This window comes from Vulpes vulpes, chromosome 3 (genome assembly GCF_048418805.1).
Source record: "Vulpes vulpes isolate BD-2025 chromosome 3, VulVul3, whole genome shotgun sequence".
Taxonomy (NCBI): Eukaryota; Metazoa; Chordata; class Mammalia; order Carnivora; family Canidae; genus Vulpes; species Vulpes vulpes.
Window position 1 is genome coordinate 125,950,241 of NC_132782.1, and position 24,240 is coordinate 125,974,480.

Sequence of the window (24,240 nt, forward strand, 5' to 3'; positions counted from 1 at the left end):
ATAAATATCCAAGAAAAGGTAGAGGTGACCTCTGCTCCCCCACCACACACAAAAAAAGTTATGTCAATACTTTCATTTCCTAGAAGCTTAGAGGAAAGCCAATCCTGCTTTGTGAAGCATTTAGTACACTATCAAGAACATCTGAAGATTAATAGCCACTATTTGAGGCCAAGAGTAAAATACTAGTTCAAAAATAGCAAGTCATACAGAGCGAAGACCAGCTTGAATAAATTTGGTATCTGTTTGCATCTACTGAATGTGGCTATATGCAAATCCAGATCATAATGATCTTATGAAAATGTATTTTTTTTTTTTGCTCACATAAATATACTGCTAAACAGCTATGGCATTCTATCTAGATCCAACTCTCAGATTCTATGCACATATTGCTAAATGTCAAATGTATTCATATTCATTTATATTTGAATGCTGCTTTGAGTGGAAAACTATAAATCATCCATTCAAAAATAAAAACAAAAATAAAATGGATATGCAGCATTATTTAGCACCACAGATGAACCTTATTTATCTTGCAGTTAAGCAGAGAAGTGAATAAGCATTTTCAAACAGAGCTCTGACTCTGAAAACTTAATAACTAAACTGCAAAAACCACAAGTTTCTTCAAATATCTGAGTTTTCCTCATAATCTCAGTTATTGTTATACTTTTAGCTCCACAGTCAGAAATTCTCTTACTTTGACTGAATAGCATCTATTTCATTGAGTATCTTTCCTGGAACACATAAGACAACTCTCAATTTCTCTTGGAATACTTTATTATCTACACTTATCTTAATTATTCTGTATCAAGCTGTTTTTATAAATGCCTCATAAGTGGAGAAGTGGTTAAAAAAGTTGAATGACTCTAAATAAATCTGTTGAGTTCATTTTTTTGGTTCCATCACTTACCACCAGCCAAAGCTATATAAATTCCCTTTCTTCCTCTTCACCTGCTATTCCTTCTCTGGTTTTTAATATTGGAATATGTTATGGCTCAGTCCCAGGACCTCTTTTTTCTCATCCGTTGGTGACCTCAACAAATCTCATGGCTTTAAATACTACCTGCTAACAACTCCGAAATATGTATCTTCAGCTGGATCCCTGAGCTGACCTCTAGATTTTTATATGTAACTCTATACTCAAAATCTCCATTTGGGTATCTGATAGGCACATCAACTTTAAATGTTCAAATACGATTTCTTCATCTTCCCCATTAAGCCTGTCCCTTCTAAAGTTTGCCCCATTTCAATTTATACCAACTCTTACCTTCCAGTTGCTCAGTCAAAAACCTTGGTATCATCCTTGCCCACTCGTAATCCACAGATGTCCAGATAGCAAACAGCTCTGCCTTTGAAATCTACTTGGAATCTGACCACTTCACACCACTTCCACCTTGCTCCAAGCTGTTGTGTCTCAGGGGGACTATAAGAGCTAGTCTTCAGTGCTGGTGTTCTTCTATTCCATGCCACATACACATCAACCCTCGTCTTACCCAAGCACAGTGATTACTTCATAACTTACTTCTAATCATGTTATTTCTCTGGTCAACTATTCTCTTCCTATTTCACTGAGACCAGGGGTCTCACAATCTGACCCCGCTGGCCCCATTTTGTACAACTTCTTTCACTTGCTCATTCCATTCCAGCAACACTAGTGTCCAGGCTTCTCCTGAAAAGCGCAGGCCTATTTACTCTTTGCACTTCTTGACTCTACCTGAAATGCTCTTCTCCAAAATATTCATATAGTTCAAGACATCGCCTCTTTCAGGTTTTAGTTGATCACCTTCTTGATAAGACCTTCCCTGACCCCCAGTTTTAAATTTCACTGCTCCCAAACACTCCCTCTTCTCCACACTTATCATTATATGACAATCAATTTAAATTTTAATAGATTGTTTCCTATTGTCTCCATCCACTAGAAAGAGGTCGGCTTTCTTGACTGCTATCTCTCCAATGCTTGCAATAGTGTCTCTCTTATAGCAGATACTCAACAAGATTTGTTGACAGGTTTCGCTGAATACCTCTACCTCAAAGGTCATCCTATCATGACATAAAGTTGCATATCTCTAACTTTCTCCTCCATTTTATGTGCTATAGTTCAGTTTATAGAGCTACTACCTGTCCCCTTAACAAGCTAGATGTTTAGAGTCACTAACAACTTGAAGCACTGGCTTCCCTTCATTTTTTAACTGTTATTCTATCTTCCACCTACCTCTCTCTCAAATTTACTTCCTTGTTACTCCCCTACTACCTCTTCAGTTCAAGCTCTCACTGGATCCACACCCAAAGGATAAAACCCATATTCCTCATCCTGACAAATGACAAAGCTCTCTTCCTATCTGACTGTAACCTACCTTTACAGCCACATCTCCTCATCTCCCCTATACCTACTCTCTGTACATGTACATCAGCCTAGTTTTCTCAGTTTAGCATGCTTTTTGAACCTTTACTACCTTTCATAATACTGACTGTACCTGAAATATGCTTCCTGCTCTTCATGGAACAAGTCTCAAGCCATTTTACAGGAGCCATCTCAAATATTACTTCTATAAAATCATCAAAATAACAGCAGCTAACGGCCACTGAGTGCTTCCTAGGAATTTACTCACATTGTATCATTTAATCCTTAAACAAATCTATTAGAAAGGTACTAATAACTTCCCCCAAATCATACATGATAAAACAAGGCTCAAAAAAGTTAGGAAACATATCCTAGGTCACAGACTTAAGCAGATGAACTAGGACTGGATCGTAGGTCTATCTAATCGTAAAGCCTAAATATCAAAACTCTAAATAAAACAGCTGAACTGACCTTCAAATGGGTATTCTGAAAGTCTTTACTGAGTTTAGATCATTTTAAAATGATTGATTTTATTGTTGTGAGATAAGAACTACAAACGACAAACTCCAAGAAACTGACACTTTGCAACTATTTAGATAATAAAGAATTCACTCTAGAAACACTGTTTTAACCTGCAGGAAAACACATAATTTTTGTAGGTATATTTGTGTGATGAGAAAAAGTAACAGAAACACCATTACTGACAATTTACAGCATTTACAAAATTACAGGCAAGCTAACAGACCGGAACCTTGTTTTTGTATACCACAGAGCCCACATAAAGGTTGCCTGATATGTCTGAAAGGACCTCTGGAATGTTACATCTCTGCTAATCTCCACCCAATAATTATAACTCTCCTAGTTTTTGCCTGTCTTGGTAAAGCTTCATCTCACAGACCTTTTCATTATGAGTTGCTTTGCTGGGTTTGCATATAGCAACCCACCCAAAGGTGACTTTGATGGAGCCTCTAAAGGCAGCCCCGGCAGGTCTCCATAGAAATGGCCCCAGGGCTGTCTCCAAAGTGGCTCTGCTTGAGTTGCCATGGTAAACAACCAGGCTAGACTGCTATATTCAGTTCTCTGCCAGGGTCGTCATGGTGACTGCAAAGGATGGCTCCTTAGAAGGACCTCACAAGGGCGCGTTTCCATGGTGACCCTATCCTGCATATTTCTAAGCAACTTCCCTCCGGTTGTTCTGTGACCAATCATGGCAGGTTCAGTTTGAGAGTAACCCTGGAAGGTTTCTCCCAAAGACATCATCATAACATAGGGATTTGAAAGTGAGGTCTGTAAACACATAAACTGCCTGAAAATGTAAATGGTACCATTCATAAATCATTAAATTAGTCCCTATACGTTTTAGGAAGGATCTGTTTTGATGGGTAACAAAAAAAAAAAAAAAAAAAACACATACACAAAAAACCCACATTTGCAATGTCTGTTAAATGTGTCTGTTTCAAATCTTAATTTAAAATATCTTACAGAGTATAATGCAGATAATTAAAGTTTCAAATTTCTCCAATCTTACAACATAGCAGATAACTAGGTAAAAAATACTTTATAGTGGATATGACACATACACATAAAATGAAATCATAAATACAGATGGATCATTAGGTTATAATGAGATATCAAGGAAATTTTTATAGAGCAAAAGACAAAATATTTGCAAGTCAAATGAAAAAAAATGTGTTTTTTTAGTTGAGTTGGGAAAGCCTAGCCATATTTGGGCCCAAGCTATTTTTTCCTGTATTTTTGTGGTTGGAACAATCTCAATTACTCTTCCTTTCAATTTAAAATATGAATATAAACCATTCTGAACAGATGCTTGGTTTTTAAGCCATTTAACTATTCTCTTGAAACTTTAAAATACTGTACTTTATCTAGTATTTAGTTAAGGGCAAATTTCATCTAATTGCTAATTTCAATATCTTTAAAAATTACTTAACAAATAAAAAGAATCCACAGTTCAAAAAATACATATAATTTCTGTACATGCATTAACTCTCTTTTGTTTTTTCCAAGTGACTCTTCAAATTTATACACACACACACACACACATTCCTTATAGTGAAGAAAAGGTTAACCCTGGGTTTCCTCTTTTTACTCTCCATCTTGAGGTAAGATGAAGATAAATCAAACATGATTTCCCCCCTGAGCATTAGTTCCTCTGGTTTTACATTTTCCATTATTTTCTCTCTCAGATGCCATTCTCCTATTCTATCTACTGTAGTCCACCACTGCCCATGCACCTTCCATGCAGGAGAAAGAACTTGGGTTTGCAAAAATAGTCAAGGAAGATGAGGATAATAAACATTCACTTCATTCACTTTTTGGTGAAGTCTCAATGTTTTAGATAAAGTCTGAATTTGTAGAGATGTCTCGTTTTAAACCTTCAGTATGTTTTTGTGAATCAGAGCAATTACTGCAATTTTCATACACTCATTTATTTATTCACTAAATACTTATTGAGTGGCTACCATATATCAGGCACTGTTTTAGGGGCTAAAAACACTTCAGGAATCAAATAAAAAAAAATCCCTGCCCTTTAAGTGCTTAGATTATGGACCAGGAGAGAGAGAAAGATAGTACAAAAAAAAGCAGTAAGTACAAAATCGTATCTCTAGTTAGAAAATGATTAAAGCCAGGGAGAAAATTAAAGCAAGGAAGACGGAGGCTGTTGCCAAGCCAGAATGGGATTTTAACAGTAGGATTAATGGGGGGTTTCAAGAACTCCCCAGGCACCTGCCATAAGCATACTCAATATCGTACTCAGTACTAAACAAAATCCTTACATTAAAAAAAGATCACAGAGAAATCAACAGAAGTTAACCAAAGTAATACTCAATTTTTCCCATTTTGATACTTGCGGCACAGTCTGTGGAAGGCAACTGATACCATGACCCCTCATCCTACTTCTGCTTCAAGAACTATATGAACTTGAGCAAGTTACTCCACCTTCAAAACCTCTTTCTCAATTTTAAACCAAGAATAATAACTCCAAGCTGAAAACAGTACTCTGAAGATATGCAAAGATAATAAAATGCTAAAATACTGTGGGTGATACCATAATGTCTGGAATTAACACAAGAACACTACAGGAAAAGAAGTGAAGAGAGAGACAGATGAAGAAAGGTGGTCAAATGTTGGAAATTAATGAAGCCCAGCAATGGCTATATGAGTGAGTTCATCATATCACTTTTTATGTTTGAAATTTCCCGTAAAAATCTACTGCAAGGAAAGATGAAACTTGAAAGCAAAGATACTTCCTTTATAAAAGTGTTTACAAGAATTAGAAAAAAGTGTACAGAAACATTGACTTCTTTTGTATAAACACCTTATAAAATGAGCAAAAGGTGGATTTATCTACTAACCTTCTGGAACAATGCTAGGTACTTTCCATACCTTCTTCTAACACTCTAATTAAAAAAAAAAAAAAATTACGGGGATTCCTGGGAGGCTCAGCAGTATAGTGCCTGCCTTTTGCCCAGGGTGTGATCCTGGAGTCCTGGGATCGAGTCCCGCATCAGGCTCCCTGCATGGAGCCTGCTTATCCCTCTGCCTGTGTCTCTGCCTTTCTCTCTCTCTCATGAATAAATAAATAAAATCTTTAAAATAAATAATTAATTAATTAAAAAAATACTTCCTACTTTACATATCAAAAGAAACAATATAAGAAGGAAAGTAGAAAAGTATCACTGTTAAGCTTGCAGACTCACTGGGTACTCAATGTCTAATAGATTTTTAGAAGACAGTTTAGTATCATTTGCTGAATCCTTAAAAATAAGCATGTTAATAAAAATTTCAGACAATGAATTCTCTATTATTATATCAAGAAACTTAAAAACTTACCAGATCAGTATCTGCCTTTTTATATGTCAAAGCTTCCACTTTGGAATCCAGTTCGGCTTGTATTTGGTCTCTCCTTTTCATAACACCCTTCATATCAAAACACAAGGATGGAATGGGTTGTACTTAGGTTTAATAATATTTGTATGACAAAAATATACATTTTAGAATATAAATAGCCTATCTTCCCCAAGTCATCAGTCCTTTGGGAGATACAATGACTTAAAGAAATTTTTTAATCTCTAAAAGCTAAACTGAAAGCAAGTATTTAAGAGATTTTTTTTTTTCATAAATCTTTTATTCATTTTCCCGATGCACATCTTACTAGTTTAGGTGTTTTATGTACAACTCTTGATGGAGCACTCTAGACATACATTGTTCTTCAAAAAGAGCAAAACCAAAACAAATAAACAAAAAAAAAAAAATCAGTGAGAGCACTGAAAATATATGATAGGGTGTAAAGTGGTTGCAGTTGGGAGGTCATACAGGCCACTCAACCACCTAAAAATGTCTATAATAACTGGCAGTTACCCAATTCTAAAGGCATAGTTAATTGAGTTAATTATAGCAGGGAATCAGAAAAGTGAAGTGTGTACTTATATTTTAGACTTTGTTTTAGCTTAAAATATATCAATATTAATCAATTAGCCATGCTTTTGAGGAGAAATCATAGCCTCTTCTCTGAGAGGAGTTCCATCTTGTTTTCTTAAACAACCATGATTTCATGTTTCAGTGTCCTTAAACTTTAAAACACCCCTGTGAAGGAATTTGAATGCAGAATTCACCTTCATCTTTTATAATGTTTGCCAGTCTTTTACAATGTCTTTCCCTTAGTGACTCACTTTTCTTCCAAGACCTGCTACCAAGGCTTCATAGACAAAAGGACTCTTTTTATATGTACACATCTTCTACTGGTTTTCACAATACTAATTTAAACAATAAAATCATGATAACGAACACAAATGGCCTTAACAGGTTAAGGAAAAAATAAGGTAAGTTCTAGGTAAGTAAACAATTCAACCAGGAAGAGTAGAAGTGAAGGACATAAAAGAGCCTTAATGAGCCACAGGTCTTTGAGGGGTTTTCAGAGGAAAGGAAGAACCTACCTATAAATCAGCCGAATGGAGACCAGATAACATGGCTATAGTATTCGGGAACTGAGAGGCATTAAGATAAAAAAAAAAAGCATCCTAAAAATTACTCAGTCTAGTTTTGTGCCTGGTGGAATCACTCTTAAAATACTCCAAAGAGATGAACATTTCTCCTATTTTCAAAGAACTCAATAGAAAATTCAACTAATTATCACAGATCTTTCACATTTACTTCAATGTTTCATTGCCATTAATATCAGGGACCCCCTTCTTTCTCTAACGCAAATGACAAATACTACAATTGTGTCTCATTGATTTAAGGTGTATTTCCATAAATATGAAGTACTATGCTTCACGTGAGTAGAATAGTTTAAGTAAGAGTTGGCTTCAGAAGACAACTAGTAAAATTACACAAATTTAATCATTTTGTCAAGGCATACATTTTTCATTATTTTAGCTCACAAATAAAGAAAATCTTCCAACATAAAGCAGAACCAGAAGTGCAATATAAATACTACTATTAATGCCCTAAGAGTCTACAACATAATATAATCAAATGAGAACCTACAAAATAATTCTTTCTGGTGGCAATTATAATTTTTCCATACGTATAATGACACATGACTAAAATTACATAATTTTCATCTTGACGTAATAAAGAGAAAAACACACCTTAACTAAGAGAGAAGAATATACTATTTTTAATTATACAAATCAGATCTCTTTGAAGAGCCACACGGGGGGGGGGGGGTGTATCAATAATGAAATGTAGCCAAGGAAATTGATGGAGACGAGGAGACTCCTCCACTGTGAAACACTAGAAGCCTCTGGGAAGCAAGAAGGGTCTCTTTATAAAAGAACCCAATAAAGGTAAGTAACAGCAGCAACCTGAAATATCTACAAAATATTGAAAAACTGGGAAAGAAAAGGCTAACTGTGATAAATGCAAAAGGGACAGACCTCATGCTGAAAGGCTAAGAGAGTTTTCCTTACCAAGGCAGAAGCAAAATTAAAAAAAAAAAAAGAAATCCGTCTAAACCAAGAGTACAGGAAAACAGACACAGCTCCAATTACAATCGGCAGAAGAAATGGACTCTCTCTGAATGTAAGCAGACTCCTTCCCCCACTGCCATGCTACAACACCAGAACCCTGAGGGCATCAGTTTGTGCTAGCTGCTCTGAGCAGAGGATAATGGAATGAAAAACATTAGCTCTGCAGTTAGCATTGCTAAATCCCAAATATCTGGAAACCTTAACTTGAACTGAGGAGGTTAAATGCAAAACTTTGATATAAGAGGAATAAAAGCCTTTGTAAATAGTGAAAGAAAAACATTTTAACTTGAAGGATTTCTTTTTAGGAGCGCCCAGAAAACAGAACAAACATCAAGATCCTTCTCAAGTACTTTGTACATCATGGTACTAAATAAATTGCTAAATCAAATGTGCCTAGAAGTAGGTAACCAACTCTTTCTCTTTCATGAAAGGAAATTTCTAAAGCACTAAAAATTTTTAAAATACAATTTTAAAAGCTTAGAAAAATGAATCATGTTGTCTTTGTAAATCTTGACTGAGGATGTTTCAAATGTCTGTGTTATACGTCACTGTTGCTATGTCTTTTATTCACATATTCTTCTACTCATTAATTCATTTATATAGTGAACAAATATTTATGGAGCATCTGTATGCAAAGCATTCTGCTAGGACAGGAGAATAGTGGTGAAAAAAAACAGAAATAGAAACAGCCTTTGTAAAACTTATGAACAGGTCAGAGACTAAGGTAAAAGTATAATGAAGCATTCTTACCATTAACATTTCACTATAAAGTACATACTCATGTACTACAGGAAGCAGGGCCTCTGAGAGTCCAGACATCCGCTTCTCAGTGGCCTTACAACATTTGTCAATGCAGCTGGCAACCCCCTTTAGAGTATCAACCAGATCTTCTTCTGATGCTGACCACAGAACGTGAATCGGGCCATATTCTTTCATTTCATCAGAATATTCTATAAACAAAAATTAAGTTCTTCAATTTATAGAAGTTTTACAAATCCCTATATTAAAGACAGTAAGGAAGTTTTACAAATCCCTTTATTAAAGACCTTATTTTTCTCACTGTGCTTATGTTCTTCTAAATGAACATAAGTAGATGGATATCATCTTTGATTAAATTGAACAGTCATTCTAATCTACTAAGATCAGTTCTCGAATGACTACTGTCCAAGAGTAATCAGTAAAAGCATCCCTTTTCATTTCTGAAAGTATCCTGGATTGAAATATAAATTATACAGGACCACCATATGTATCATGGGCCTCTGCCTATCAAATAAACTACACCTCAGTGTCTCATAGACAGTATTACCTGAACAAACTAATCTTCTTTTGAATACATATCCTAACAGTAAGTTTAACAGTAAGTTTTTCCAGTGATCTAAGCAAAAAGTCTGGTTATCATCCTATACACAAACTTTGCAGAGCCATTCGATCACCAAATCTAATATTTCTTAATGTCTATCTATCTATCCATCCACCCATCCATCCATCCATCCACCTATCTGTTCTTGCTTCCACTGTTGTCAGCTCATGAGCATCTGTAACTTTAGAAATTAGAAATTAGAAAGTTCTCTATGATCAGTTTCTACATTGTCTCTCCAAGTCCAACTCTTGAGATTCTCTCCCAAAGATATTTTAATTCAGCCAAAATAATTATTCATTCATGAATATCTCATGATTTCTCCTCAAATATTACACATATCCCTTTGCCTTGCCCACTGCCATTTCTACCATCTGACAAACTACTTCTAAACTTTTAAATCCTGCCACAAATAAATTCCTTCAGTTCTGTTTCAGAAAATTCGTAGATGCTTTGTCCTCAATGAGCCGATCATAATTTTATACTTCTATTAACGCCTATAATAATTTTATGCTTGTAATATCCCATTCTATCATAATTGCTTGTATAAATCTTATGTTCCTAGGCCATATGCTCCTTAAAACAGGGGCTGAGTTCATTATTTTCTTTCGTCTCAAAGCCTGATACATACTGTGTTCAATAAATATTTTCAATTAGTGAAAGAATGAATGAACAACAAAAGATTATTCAGTGCTTGATAAGCCATTAATTCAAAAATTTGGAGTCCATTTTAAAATCTGAGTATTTTTACATTTTTCCTTTTATATTATCATCTTTCAATGATAGCTTTTTATGGTAGAGAATGTATAAGCAGTGAGTGATTTTTTTTTTGTCTAGTATCCATTAAATACAATGAAATTCCCTATATTTTATCATTTTACTGCTCATTAGGATTAGATGAAATATGTCATATTACTCTGAATTAAATCATTAAAATATCAAAAGTTTGATCAAGTGAACTGAAAAATATTTTTAAGAATTTAAAAATAATGAAAATATTAGCTGTCACTGAATAAAGTTATTAGGCCTCATGACCACTAGAGCCTTTGCAATTGCACCCTCCTGATCTAGGCCTATCCTTTGTTTGAAATAATGGCCATACTACACTAATATTTCTGGCAAAGAAAAATGTTCTCCTTTATCTCTTTTTCTCAAATTTTGTGTACATCAGTGTGTATCATACCTCTGCAACATTTATGTTTATAGAGAGAGCTTCCCTAAAATTCTCCACTGTGCTTATACAGCACTCAGATCACATTTGTAAGCAAACACTTAATGAGTTGCACTATGATCTATTAATATACCTGTTTCCCCAACTAGACTCACTGAGCTCAAGGACAGGTACCATTCTATTCCTCCTTTAACCTCCAGCACAGAGAAGCAGCGCAGCATGTTGTCAATACAAATATGGCAAATAAACGGAACACAAAATAAAACAAGATCAAAGAAAAAACTTGAATAATTTTTTTTAAGATTTTATTTATTTATTTGAGAGAGAGAGTGAGTTCGAGCAGGGGGAGGGGCAGAGAAGGAGGGCGAGGCAGACTGCCTGCTGAGCAGGAAGCTAGACCCAGCTGGATCATAGGGCCCTGAGACCATGACCTGAGCTGAAGGCAGACACTTAACCAATTGAGCCAGCCAGGCATCCCAAAACTTGAATAAAAAAATTTTAAGAAGAGAAACCCTAGCTATGATCACCAAAGTCTCATGATTTGAGTATGAATAAAATGCCCTATATAGCGTAGGCTCTGAAAGCTACAAAAGACAACACTCATCATTTTGAATAGAATTTGACAATTGGGCTTCACATTGGAAAGACTAAGAAATCACTCAAGTTTGGGTCAGTGGCAATCACTCCCTGAAAATTAGAACTCAAATTTATAAAGTCTACCATAAAATCCAGTTTTCCCTCTGAAAAATTCAGAAATTTTAGAGTATGCCAATGATTTAAAAACTGTTCCCTAAAAAAAATAAATAAAAATTGTTCCCTCGCACCAGCAAATGTGAAGCAGCATATTGATATTACACAAAACTCCTACATCTCAAGAGTTTCCAGGGACTTCTCTGACTTGCTATTTCACTTAACTAGGTATCAAGAATATACTTAACAGAATTGGAATCATGGAACCCAGTTAAAACAATTAGCCTCTTGAGATTAAGAAAAAGACAAATGGTAAATAACAAGGACAGACCATGAAGTCTTTTTTTTTTTTTTTCAGACCACAAAGTCTTAAGAAAATTATTAAACTACATTTAGTTACCACAATGATATCATCAAGTATCAATGCGCGGGAAAAAAAAAGATAAAGGGAAATGTACACTCAGCTATAACAATTTCTTGTTTTTTTAATAACCAATTGATTATTGATAAAGCAAATTTTCCTACCACCAAATGATATGTTAACTCATTGATTTTTTTCAATCATTGAACAGATTTTAGTTGAGTACCTACTATGTGTGAACTACATGAAGATACCAGAAATAAAACAAATCTTTTCCCTTTTGGTCCTGATAGAATTTACTGTTTAATGGGGGATCAAAAAAAAAAACTAAAAAATAAGCCATCAATGTAGATACTTAAAGTAGTTCATCTCTCAAACCAATTTATAATAGAAGGTAATAAATAAATTGACTTGACTTAGCCACTTATTTTTAATGTAGTTAAATGCAATTAGAAAATTACCAAAAAGTCATTATGGAATCAGAAAAAAAATCATCATGGAATAAAATGTAACTTATAAACCAAAACAAAAAAAAAAAAGAAAACTTAAAAAGGAAATGGTGACTGAAAATAGGAAGAGGGACCTAATTTCCAGTATATAAATCTCTCTGCCATGCTGGGACAGGCCTAATGCAGAGTACTGGGTCCAAAAATATTACCAGAAAATGTGGAAACCCTATTTTCTGAAACATCACTTGATTTTTTTTTTATTTAGATTTTTATTTATTTGAGAGAGAGAGAGCAAGAGAGCACAAGTGGGGAGGGAGGAAGAAGGAAGAGGAGGTGGAGGGAGAGAGAGAAGCAGACTCCCCGCTGAGCAGGGAGCCCGAATCAGGGAGCCCGAAGTGGGGCTTGATCCCAGGACCCTGGGATCACGACCTGAGCCAAAGGCAGACGCTTAACCCAATAAGCCACCCAGACACCCCCACTTCTTTGATTTTAGGCTATGATCCATGTTATACATTTGAGACCAACTTTATACAACTCTTCTCAAAATCTGAAGCTCAGGGCTTGAGTTGCCACTAATAGTTATTTAAATGAGAACAAGAAGAGCTAGTGATTAACTAAAGCAAAAGGGAACTGACCATAACTACCTTCAAAATCATATAGAAAAAAAAAGAAAAAATCATACAGAAATAAAAAATTTTCTCAATAGGTCGGGTCAAAAGCCATACTTGAAGGTGAAATTATGTGGTTCCTCATGTAAGGAGCTTAGAAGTCACTGCTCAATGTTAACAAGGAAAATGCTGAATAGACTGAAAAATAACTTCTCTTGATTCTCTAAGACAGAAAAGGCCACAAGGCAAACCACTGCTCTCAAGATTGGAAAGACAGATGAAAACAGGAGTCGTGGGTTACTGGGTATATGCTAAAGACCAAAAGAAACCACCTCTAGCCACCCACTGCTGAGGTAGGGAGACTGGAACTGTAATTGGGGAACTGCTGGAGGCTCAGTGTTGACATCTTTAAGAGTTATAAACTTCAGGAGGACCCAGTCATGGGGGGCCCCCTCCACAATATTGTTGAGATTTACTCCGAGGAGCTCAACTAGGTTCCCATAGTAAATACTGAATAAAAATTACTCCTGCTTCTTGCAGAGGGAAATGAATCATCTTTAAATAGCCAGAGCACTCTGTTCTACTTTTTTTTCCTTGTATTTATTTTTCTTTTATTTTTATTATTTATTTATTTACATTTGCACTTTATTCATTTATCTATCTATTAATTAATTTATTTTTGGACTCCATTCTTCTTAACAAAGGCCTGCCCTCAGAGAAAACTAGTTAACCAGAGCATAACCTGCTCAGGGATCATCAGAGCCTACCTGACCTGGAGCAAGGGAAATACTCAACTCTAGTCCACTCTGGCCATTCTGTCCCAACTAAGTAGGGAGGGAAAAACTGAGAAACTCTTGTGCAGTTCTCATTCCAGAGGCACTGGCTCACTAAAAGATTAAGACTTAATCACAAAATTATAGAACCGCTCAGGTGTAACAATTTTTTCTGTATTTAAAACTATAGAGTTTTTCTCCTCTGCAATATCTTACCACGTTACTAAAGGCAGGTTAATAGCAGTTCCTTTTACCCGGGATCATGTCTGACTATTAAGAAAAAATCACAAGGCATAATAAAAAGCAAAAAAGATAATTTAAAGAGACAGAGCAAGCATCATAATCAGACATGGCAGGGACCTTGAAATGATCAGACCCGGAATTTAAGCAACAATGATCAATATGCTAAGGGCTCTAATAGATAAAATAAATGGGATGCAAGAACAGATGTGGGTAGTAAGCAGAGACACAGAAATCTCTGAGAAAGAACCAAATCAGAGAAAGAACCAAAAAGAAATACTAACTTAACATTGCTTTACTACACTAGCAAATGTGAAGAACCATCAGAAATTGAACAACTTTGTAATCACATTCCAGTTATTCTACATACCCCTTTCTTCCTTGTAAATTCTCTGAGATATTTTATCTATCAAATTTATTTTCTGGCTGAATATTTCAATAAAGTTATTCATTTCCATGAACTCCTCTGGGCGGCTTTTCACCCCTCTCATTGACATTGCAACAGCTCTGACTGTCTGCCCCATCCTGCTGAGTAATCCAGGCCCTTGCTTCTTGTGCGAAGAGAGTTCCTAGAAACAAACAGACAAACAAATGAAATATTTGTGGCAAAGCAAATATTCCAATATTCCCAACAAAAGGAAATCCAATTGGAAGGATAAAGATTATAAAAATGTTTCATATACTTTTTTTATGTAGTTTGAAGCAGGTGAGTTATATTAGGGTACAGTTCTTTCTCTAAGTGTGTCTTCTTGATAATATTCCTTTTCAAAGTACTCATGTCAAACATATATACATGTTTCCTCTCAACATGGATCTTTTAAAGAACAAGGTTTAACAGAGGAGATCATGCTTAAGGAGATATTGGAGAAGATAAGAGGATACTATGAGATGCAATCTATATTTTATAACAGGGATTTAATGGGAAAATGATTGAGATAAGATTTCTCAGGGTCTAAACTACTCCTTAAAAAAAAAAAAAAGGAAAATTTCATTAATTCTTTAGTTATAATAATAGCTAACATATACGGAGAGCTTAGTATGTTCCAGGTACTATACTCCCACTTTTTAATATATAACTCACAATAAACACTATCAGGTAGGTTCTATTATTATCCTCATTTTACAGAAGAAAATACAAGCATAGGAAGGTTAAGGAGCTTGCTCAAAGTCCAAGAGCAATTAAGTGGTAGATAAGATTCAGTCTGACTCCAGAGGCTTCACCGCTAAGCATTAACTAGCTTTGTCTTCATAATATTTCTACAGTAGTTTGTAAGTATATACTCCCTGAGCACAGCTCTTTAATCAACTGAAGTGGGTAAACTGTGACACTACCTCTACTGGCTGGCTGCCTGTAGAGAAAGATTTTTAAGAATATATGTAGTGAGTGCTGTTTCATAGTTAACCTGAGAGGGAGGGCTACCAACTTGCAAAATAGAAGAACTGAAATAAAAGGATACATCACACAAAAGTAATCCTTTAGAAGTATGGCATATTAAAAAAGAACACCAAGAAGGCTAAGGGATTCTGGTGATGGTTATAACACTTGCTGAAACATAGGTTTAGGATCAAATAACCGTTGACCAAATAAAAGGTTACCCACAAGAAAAAAAATCTATAAATAATAATGCTGACTACCAAATCTACAGATAAAAATAGTATTATGTATTATTTTCCCAAATATTAAATACTATCTTTATCCAGATTTTCCTTCTGAAGGCCTTACACAAAATAATACATATAAAGTAAACTTGTTTATCTCCAGTATGATTTTTTGTGCATATAACAACAGATGTCACCTTTGACCAGGTAACACATACATCTATCCAGGAATGCTAAAGCATCACTTGATAGAGTAAACATTATCAAAAAGCACAAGTCACAAATGGCAAGCTATTACCGCAGATATGACTACAGAGAATGTTTCTGACAACTTCTAAGGTTCTGGAGTCAGGCCACAAATTCATTTCACGTAAGTCTCAAAGGGCTTCCAAATGGCAGTGCTATCTGTCAAGACTGAGATGAACTACATTCTAGCCTATATCACTTTGGCAAGAACTGAGAGATAGAAAACCCAATATTGGTCAGCAATTACTTAATATTGACCATTTGCCCTATTTTCCTATTCAGTATTAGCTATATATGCAAGGGGTATCCTGACCATAAAAAAAAATTTGGCTACCAAGAGAAATATGAATACGTGTATGCGAGGAAGATAGAAGATGTGTGTGATGTTTACATGTAGATTTGACACAGGGTTAAATCTGAAGGATATCTCTCCAGTGTCTGATATTCCATTGTAATTCAGGGATGCTGCTGCCTGATTTATAAAGGTAAACAAGAGGAAGCGTACAACCTACTATACATAAAGACACTAAAGGATTACATGAGTGTAAATCAAAATTCTTTACCCAAGCTTGTGCAGTAAGAAACACTTTGAAGTCTTCATTAAATGTTAAAGTTGGATGATCAGCAATTCGGTTCAGGAATTTATGCAATGCCTTCCTGCGTGTCTCGATGAAGTCATCATTAAAGCGTTCCACCATTCCTTTCACAATAAACTTCTCAGGCAATGGCTGAAGCAAAAAAATTTTAAAAGGTTAACTGAGCATCACGTGGCATGGGATTATAAGGAATTCTATACTCTTCTTTTTTGGAAGGCTATTCGAACATGTGATCGTTTCTTATAAAAGTAATTCTTCAAGATTCACAATGCCAGAACCAAAACTTGCAAAATCTTAACATATTAGAATAGTTTAGAAAAACAAATCTGTACATAGATTGAATGTTTAAGAGCAAATGTTTCTAAGATCAATGAGTTACACTGATTTTAAAGGTCTGACATTAGGTGTTAGGCATTCTAATGATTCACAAGACAAAATGGCAGCCACTTTATGAAAAAAAAAATTACACTTACTGGAATAATCAGAGTAGGGTGTGCTTCTTCAAGTTTTCCTTTCAACCAAAGGAAATCTTGATAACGTCTCCTAACTTCAAATTCACTGGAGTCAAATTCCCCACGAGATGTCTGAAGAAAGTAGGAGAAAATAACAGCACACGCAATATAAGACAGAAGACATTTGCCTCATGTTATTTTAGACATTCTGAAATAAATGGGTCTCTAAGAAAAATTAACAAATTCTAATTATTCAGTGTTTGTCAGCCTGTACTTTTTTTGCAGTCATCAATTCATGTAGCAGATGAAACAAAGCAAACTTTCCAGTATTTCCAGAAAGAAAGCAAACATCATGCTCAAATTTAAAATCCAAACTGAAAAATCTGTCTTAGAGCAGCCATCTGCCTTCCACAAGATTTTAACTACGATTATATTTGGCATGACTTTCTTGCTAACAAGAAAGTGTGTTCTGAATTTAGGTTTCAAATATATTTTTCTCAAGATGATTAGAATTCAGAATTTGAGGAAAGTCCTATTTTTGTAATTTGGAAAATAACCTGAACATAACTGAGAAAAAATGTTTTCCTGGAATTTGCTCAAATGAATTGCTTTGGTAAAATTTGCTTTCAGTATATGAAAATTCTAACATTTTACAGAGTGATTTTACCACTGTTTAAAAAATGTTATTAATGAAAATTTGATGTGAAAAGAAAATCTTCCTGTCATTTCTCAAGGGATTTTGAGTTATATGCCTAAACTCCTCAAAATTAAGCAAATAAATTAAAATATCTATTCTCAACAAACCAAAAATCTATGCCAACACATATGACAAGAAGAACATGGGTACAATATCAACCTCACTTCCATTGCCCGAATCCCAAGACAAATAAAAACATTATTTAATGCACACTCACTCTCACCAATATCTCATTAACTAAATTTTTGCATATTAAAAATTATACACACTAATATTAAGGTTGAAAGTTTCCTGGAGGAATAATGCTGGAATAACACATTGCATGCATATTTTACACTCACCAGAAATATCACTCACCCACACACATGAATGCAATTGTACAATGAAGAGGTTCAAGTCATAGATGCAATCTTAATTGTCATGAAATAAGGTTCACAAAAGTTACACTTTCTAAGGTTTATTTTTTTAAAACAAATGTGTAGAATATCATACAATATATTTTATCAAAACATTTCATTTTTAGTGGGAAAAAGTAGAGGTAAATGAGATGCAAAAGTCTAAGGAACACAAAACACTATGAAATCTTAACTATGGGTACAAGTTACGGAAATGGTAAAAATAGGAAAACTAAATCTAGTAGAAACACAGTTTAACAACATATATACGAGTTGGTATGTGTACATATATATGCAAATACACACATATGCATACATATATATGCACACAAAACATGGTTTATAGTCACTCATTAAAAAATACTTATTGAACACCTTCTTGTACCAGGCACATATGCATAGGTTTACTACCCATTTCCAAAAATATAAGTTGGCATAACCAATACTAAAATACCCCAAAACTGGGCAGTGAAGAGCTTTGTGTGTCCTCAAGAATTTTCAACACTTTAAGTAAACATAGAACAATCTGATATAAATTCTGGCAAGAGGAAGATGTAAAATCAAGTCAAATAATTGGTTGATTCTGTACCCATCACTCAGTCATTGACTTAGAAGAGTTTTCTAACATACTGCAATACCAGAGGAAGAAAACAGAAGATGAGTACTAGTTTCAAAAACAGTGTGTTTGTTCATGCTACTTTAAGAATTAATTCTATTGCCAAAGAGTTATAAGACTAAGATATGGCAAGGAAAACAAGTATTATTAACTAGGTTCGGATCATGATTAATTTCCCAACAGCAGGGACAAAATCATTGTCCCACCTAAAGTGGCCAATTTTGATCATTAGAAGATAGACAGAAGCTTCCAACTACAGGAATAACAGGGTTTGATGACAGATCTCCAACTTAGAACTGGTGTTCCAAAAAGTTATTTTGAAGCACGAATAATGCTTCTAATATAGAATACAGTTTTCCATGGAAGCCATATTGTAAATGGTGTTTAATCTTTCATGTCTGACCATAAAAAGTTGGGTACTTGAAGTTGAGGACTAAACTAACTCATGAGATCCATACCTCAAAATGTACTCATTCAACAAGCAGTGACCTTTGGTCAAGGGTAGTGACTCTGGGCTTTTGGGATTTAGAAAATTGTTTCTGAGGGGAAAGGAACCTTAGGATCAGGAATATACTTTAACCCCTACTCCACACTGGCAGGCATCTAGGAGTCTATCTTCATAATGAGGATGTGAGAGAGAAGACCCCTGTTACATCTCTTCACTCTTGTTTCTGTATGTGTTAAAGGAAGTCACATCTCTTCATCTCCAAAAGAGAAAGTACTTTAGAGCAATCACTTCAGATATTCTAACCTGGAGATTAAAGGGTAATTTCCCACAAGAACAAGAGATCCTTGGAACATGGGCTTCCTGACACTCATAATTATTTACAGCCACGTCATTCTTAAGTATTCCTAAGTAAGATATTGTCAGTGTACATATGTGCACACGTATATTTACCCTTATAATATTTTTTAAAAGATTTTACTTATTTATTCATGAGAGACACACAGAGGCAGAGACACAGACAGAGGGAGAATCAGGCTCCCTGTGGGTTGCCTGATGCAGGACTGAATCCCAGGACTCTGGGATCATGCCCTGAGCCAAAAGCAAACGTTCAACCACCGAGCCATCCAGGTGTCCCTACCATTATAATCTTAATGCCTATAACTATAAATTTTCATAAAACTAAAACTCAGGGAAACCACTTCTGAATCTCTAAACGAAATGGGGTGCCCATGCTCATAAAATGCTGTATTTTTCTCTCAAAGCATTTGTGACTATAATTAAATAGTTCAGCATGTAATTGTATAATATCCATCCCCCGTGCTAGGCTGAAAGCTCCATGAAGGCAGAGAGTATGTCTGTCTTGATTGCTGGTGAAGTCTCAAAATACAAGCACAGTACCTGGGATGTAATTGGCACTCAACAAAACTTCACTGAATATAGGAAAAAGTGAATAAATGATAATAAGTGAATAGTAAAGAAAAGACTCTATTTGATAACAAAATATATATATACCAAATGTTTATACATTTGTATCTGTAATACATATTTTAGTATATATAGTTATAGTCTATACACTAGGATGTAGTAAACATAATCAGAAGTAGAACAAAGAGACTTGTATTATAGTCTATTTCATAATAGTGAAGTGAAAGATAGTTTGCCATAACCATGTAGAGATGCACCAAAGTATAACAGAAAACACATATCACGTGAAAGTAAATGGTCTGGATTTAAAACCCAGCTCAGGTAATCATTATGGTAGGTAACCTCTGGCACGTTACTGAGTTTCGGTGTGCTCATGCACAAAATGGGGGTAACTCCTAACATCTAGGTCCTAGGATCACTGTTAAGCTTTAAATAAGTTAATACGTATAAAGTGGTTAGAACATTGCTTTGCACAAAGTAATCACACAATAAATGTTACTACTGTAACATTATCACTATTACTAGTACTATAAGAGCAGTATACTTAAAGTATAATGTAAATATGGATAACTCATCAGAATTATATGTCTGTGATTAGAGTAAAATTCACAGGGTGGCTTATAAAAAAAGTGTCTTTCTAAGTGAAACAAATAATGATGGGAAAATAATTCAGTTGCACAAATTCTTTGCTAGGAAGGATGATGACAATGGATGCTTATAATTAAAATAGTAATACCAGGAGAAATCTGGTTCGATTCTTAACAGAATGTCTGTATAAACACATGAAATATTCACAAAGACCCTACAAGGTCAGTACTGTTATCTTATTTACAACTGAGGAAACTAAGCATAGAGAGGTTAATTAAATTGCCTAAGACATATACCAAGAAAGAGGAGTAATCAAGATTCAATCCCATGCTATCTTGCTCTACAGTCTCTTGATATGAGTATGATACCATAAATTTCTTCACTCATCCATTCACCAAAAAGTGAAACTGCTTATTTATTATATCCTCTGTGTTTAGAAATATGGATAACTTAAGATACAATTACCTTCCTTGTGAAGCTCACAGACTTGTTAGGAATAAATCCCAATAAATACATATTATCTACTCACAGATAGGCAAATACTGAAAATTCATTATGTGCCAGGCATTTTGCTAAGTGTTTTACATTGATTACCAATCCTAAATCCTAAATTGATTCTTACAGCAACTTTACAGAACCAGGTTCGATGATCATTTCCGTGTTATAGATTTAAAAAGAAAAAAAGACTCAAAGACTTAGAAGGATTAAATATAGGCCTTTAATTTCCTTGCTATACTGATTCTGATGCTTTACATTCTTTAAGACTTCAATTAGAACAACATGTGAAAACAGAAGAAAGAAAGAAGACTTTCAGCCTGTAGGTGCAGGGGGCAGGGGCTAGGCAGGCATCATTTTTAGTTGTGGAAAAGTAAACAGTAGTTCTTCTGTCTAGAAGAGGAAGGACAGACATAGCAAACAAGAAAAAGTATATGCAAAGTCATGAGTATTCAGATAACAAAGATCAGCGGAGAGCAGGGTATTGAAATGAGCAGGAGATAAGTCTTATACAGTAAGCTGGCATCAGACTGAAAAGTTCCTTATATGTCATCCCAAGGAATTTGCACTTTGTTCTATAAGAGATGAGGAACCAAGGAAGGATTTTAAGAATCTGAGTGAACAGATCAGATACGTGTTTTTTAATGAAACATAACTAGCAGCAAAGGTGAAATTTGCACTGAAAGAAGTGATTACAGGAAGATGGTCTAAAACCTTTTCATCTACACAAAAGATGTACTACAAAGATTAGGGTGAGGCTTCATAGAGAAAATATTATAACATGAATATAATTCTTAAAAGTTGTTATTACATAAAGGATTTTTTTTAAAAAACAGTTATACTATTTGGTTATTTTACTTTGATAGCCTTGTCCTAGGATTAAGGAGAATTGGGTTCTAGATTTACTCTTCCTTTGAGTTACTGGACAACTAACGATATCTTACAAAGCAGCCACTTGCTTTTACTTGGAAAACAAATGAAATTATATTTTGTAATCTTTAAAGAAGTGCTACAACAAAATATTGTATCACGTTTTTAACTAGTTGTCTTTATTAATAAACTGAGGGTCTTCTTTTCCAAAGATATTTCTTTATAATTTTTGAAACTAAAAACGAAATGTTCCTATTTCAAGATGGACAACTGCTAAAAAGAAAAAAGAAATGAGTGACTGCTGTAATTTGAATTTCACTGATTTCATACAGAAGAGGTTAAGGGTAGATTAGATGCAATGTCTTACCCAAAATGGTTGGAAAAAAATAAGTCAATTCAGCTAAGATTCTCTACTGTTGAGAGTCATAGCAAACAAAAAGTACTTGCAAAAGTTCAGAAAATAACTTTATTCAAGAAAGTGTTCACTAAAAATTTACCTTAGTAATAATCCTGTAAGTAATGAAAGTTTCAATTGTAGTAACATGGCTTTCAGGTTCATCAACTGTAATGAAGAGATCTTTCAAATCTGGTTCATCTTCAAATTTGACTTGGTTTATCATCGACAGAGGAGATGTTGGCATCATAGGGCTGAAGGAATTCATGTCCATCAATGAGGCATCCTAAGGAATAAACCACATTCAAAACTTAACATCTATAAAAGTAAGTTTAAAATCCTCTTTTTCTTAGTAACTATGAATACTAATGAAATATGTCAAGAACAAAAGGGATGATTGGACTACTAGTTAAATATGACATGTTGAACATGTATTTTTATCTGTTTCCTCTTAAAATCCCACTTTAAAAATGACAGAAAAGAAACTAACAAAGTAAAGTAAAGCAAGACAAAAAAGGCATAAAAAGCCATAAATCCTCAAGGTAATAAAGCCGAGAGAGAGAGAGGCGCTAAGCAAACAAAAGCAACTACTCTTTGGAAACTGGAAATCTGATTGTTGAGGGATCACTGAAATAGCAGAGCAGAGAAAGCTGAACAGTAAACCTAGGAGATGATGGTAAACTTAGAAAGCATGAAAGAATCTAAGAGAGACTTAAGGGTTACAGGCACCACAAACCTGTGGACACACAGAGTGATGGTAGAGCTAAAACCAGAGGATTGGTTGAAAAGCTAAAAAACAAACAAAAAAAGAAAGAGTACTTCAGATTCCCTCACCTACCCCATGTCATCAGTCACATTTCTTCCCCAATTTTGCTGAAAACTCGAAGTTTACTTTCTCTATTGTCTCTGAACTCAAGGGTGCCAGGAAGAGTGGATGAAGAGATAGCAAGGAAAAGTCCTATAGACTAGAGGAGAAGATAGCCAGCCCTCTTCCCTCATCTGGCCCCAAGGATGCTGGCAGCAAGGTGCGAAATTCCCCGTAGTGATCCGAGGGTTCCGCTCTTACCTCACCGTTCTGAGAAAAAATTAAGAGTTGCAGTCCCTGAATGAATTAGCCAGGTCTCTGCATAATCACTCTGCGGTGAAGCCCCTATCATACGTGCTGAATATCTACTCCACTTTTTATTGCCTGATGTAGGAGCTACTAAATATCTAAAATAAGTGGAAAGCCTCTGATGTGAAAGACTCACAAACACAAGACAGGAAGCAGTTAGAGAACAGAATGGTTACAAAAAAGAGATGAAATCATCAGAGATAAGCATGATATCTAATTCATGAATAAAAACAGGAGTTATATTCTTTAAAAAAAATCAGAGAACAGCAGCAAGACAATAAAAAAGGAGGCTCATGAAAATTGAAATATGTTAATAAGATAACAACTCAACAGGAAGTTTGAAAGCTAGAACTCAAGAACTAAGCTGAATTAAAAGAACAAGAGATAGAAAAGGAGAAGGAAGTGTTTTTAGAAATTAAAAGATCCAGTCAGGCAGTGCCTTAATAAAACAGATTCCATGAAATGAAGAAGGAAAATGTACTTTAAACTGAAATGTTTCCAGGTTGCTAGGGCCTCTCCTGCCTCCTCAAAATGAATGGGGCAGTTGTGGGGTGGGATGTGCTCCTGCAACCCTCCATTACTATGACATTTCATAATAGAGGTTAGCTTCCAGAGAGAATAAAAACAGGAATCTCAGGAATCAGAATGGCCTCAGATTTCTCAATGGTAACACAGAAAACTAAATGACAGTAAAATATCTTCCAGATTTTGAGAGGAGACTATCTTCTACCTAGGACTCTATATAGCCAGGCAAACTGTCATTCAAATATACATGTCAATTAAAGCCATTTCAGATATATAAAAGACTTCAAAAACTGTTTTACTC

The 24,240-nt window shown here is 34.9% G+C and overlaps 1 protein-coding gene across 7 annotated transcripts in view; it reads right to left on the bottom strand.

Annotated features, from left to right (window-relative positions):
- The window catches only part of SNX7 (sorting nexin 7), a 152,848-nt gene that overhangs the window by 106,541 nt on the left and 22,067 nt on the right, over window positions 1-24,240 (bottom strand). For all 7 annotated transcript variants that reach the window (XR_003234695.2, XM_072754534.1, XM_072754536.1 and 4 more), the window contains 6 exons: window positions 22,404-22,586; window positions 16,895-17,005; window positions 16,389-16,553; window positions 14,351-14,549; window positions 9,082-9,281; window positions 6,191-6,277 (listed from right to left, as the gene is read on the bottom strand). Coding sequence is in view for 6 of the 7 variants with exons in the window: in XM_072754534.1 (XP_072610635.1) it covers window positions 6,191-6,277; window positions 9,082-9,281; window positions 14,351-14,549; window positions 16,389-16,553; window positions 16,895-17,005; window positions 22,404-22,586 (945 nt within the window). In the remaining variant the exon portion in view is untranslated. Of the gene's footprint in view, window positions 1-6,190; window positions 6,278-9,081; window positions 9,282-14,350; window positions 14,550-16,388; window positions 16,554-16,894; window positions 17,006-22,403; window positions 22,587-24,240 lie in introns of those variants that run through there.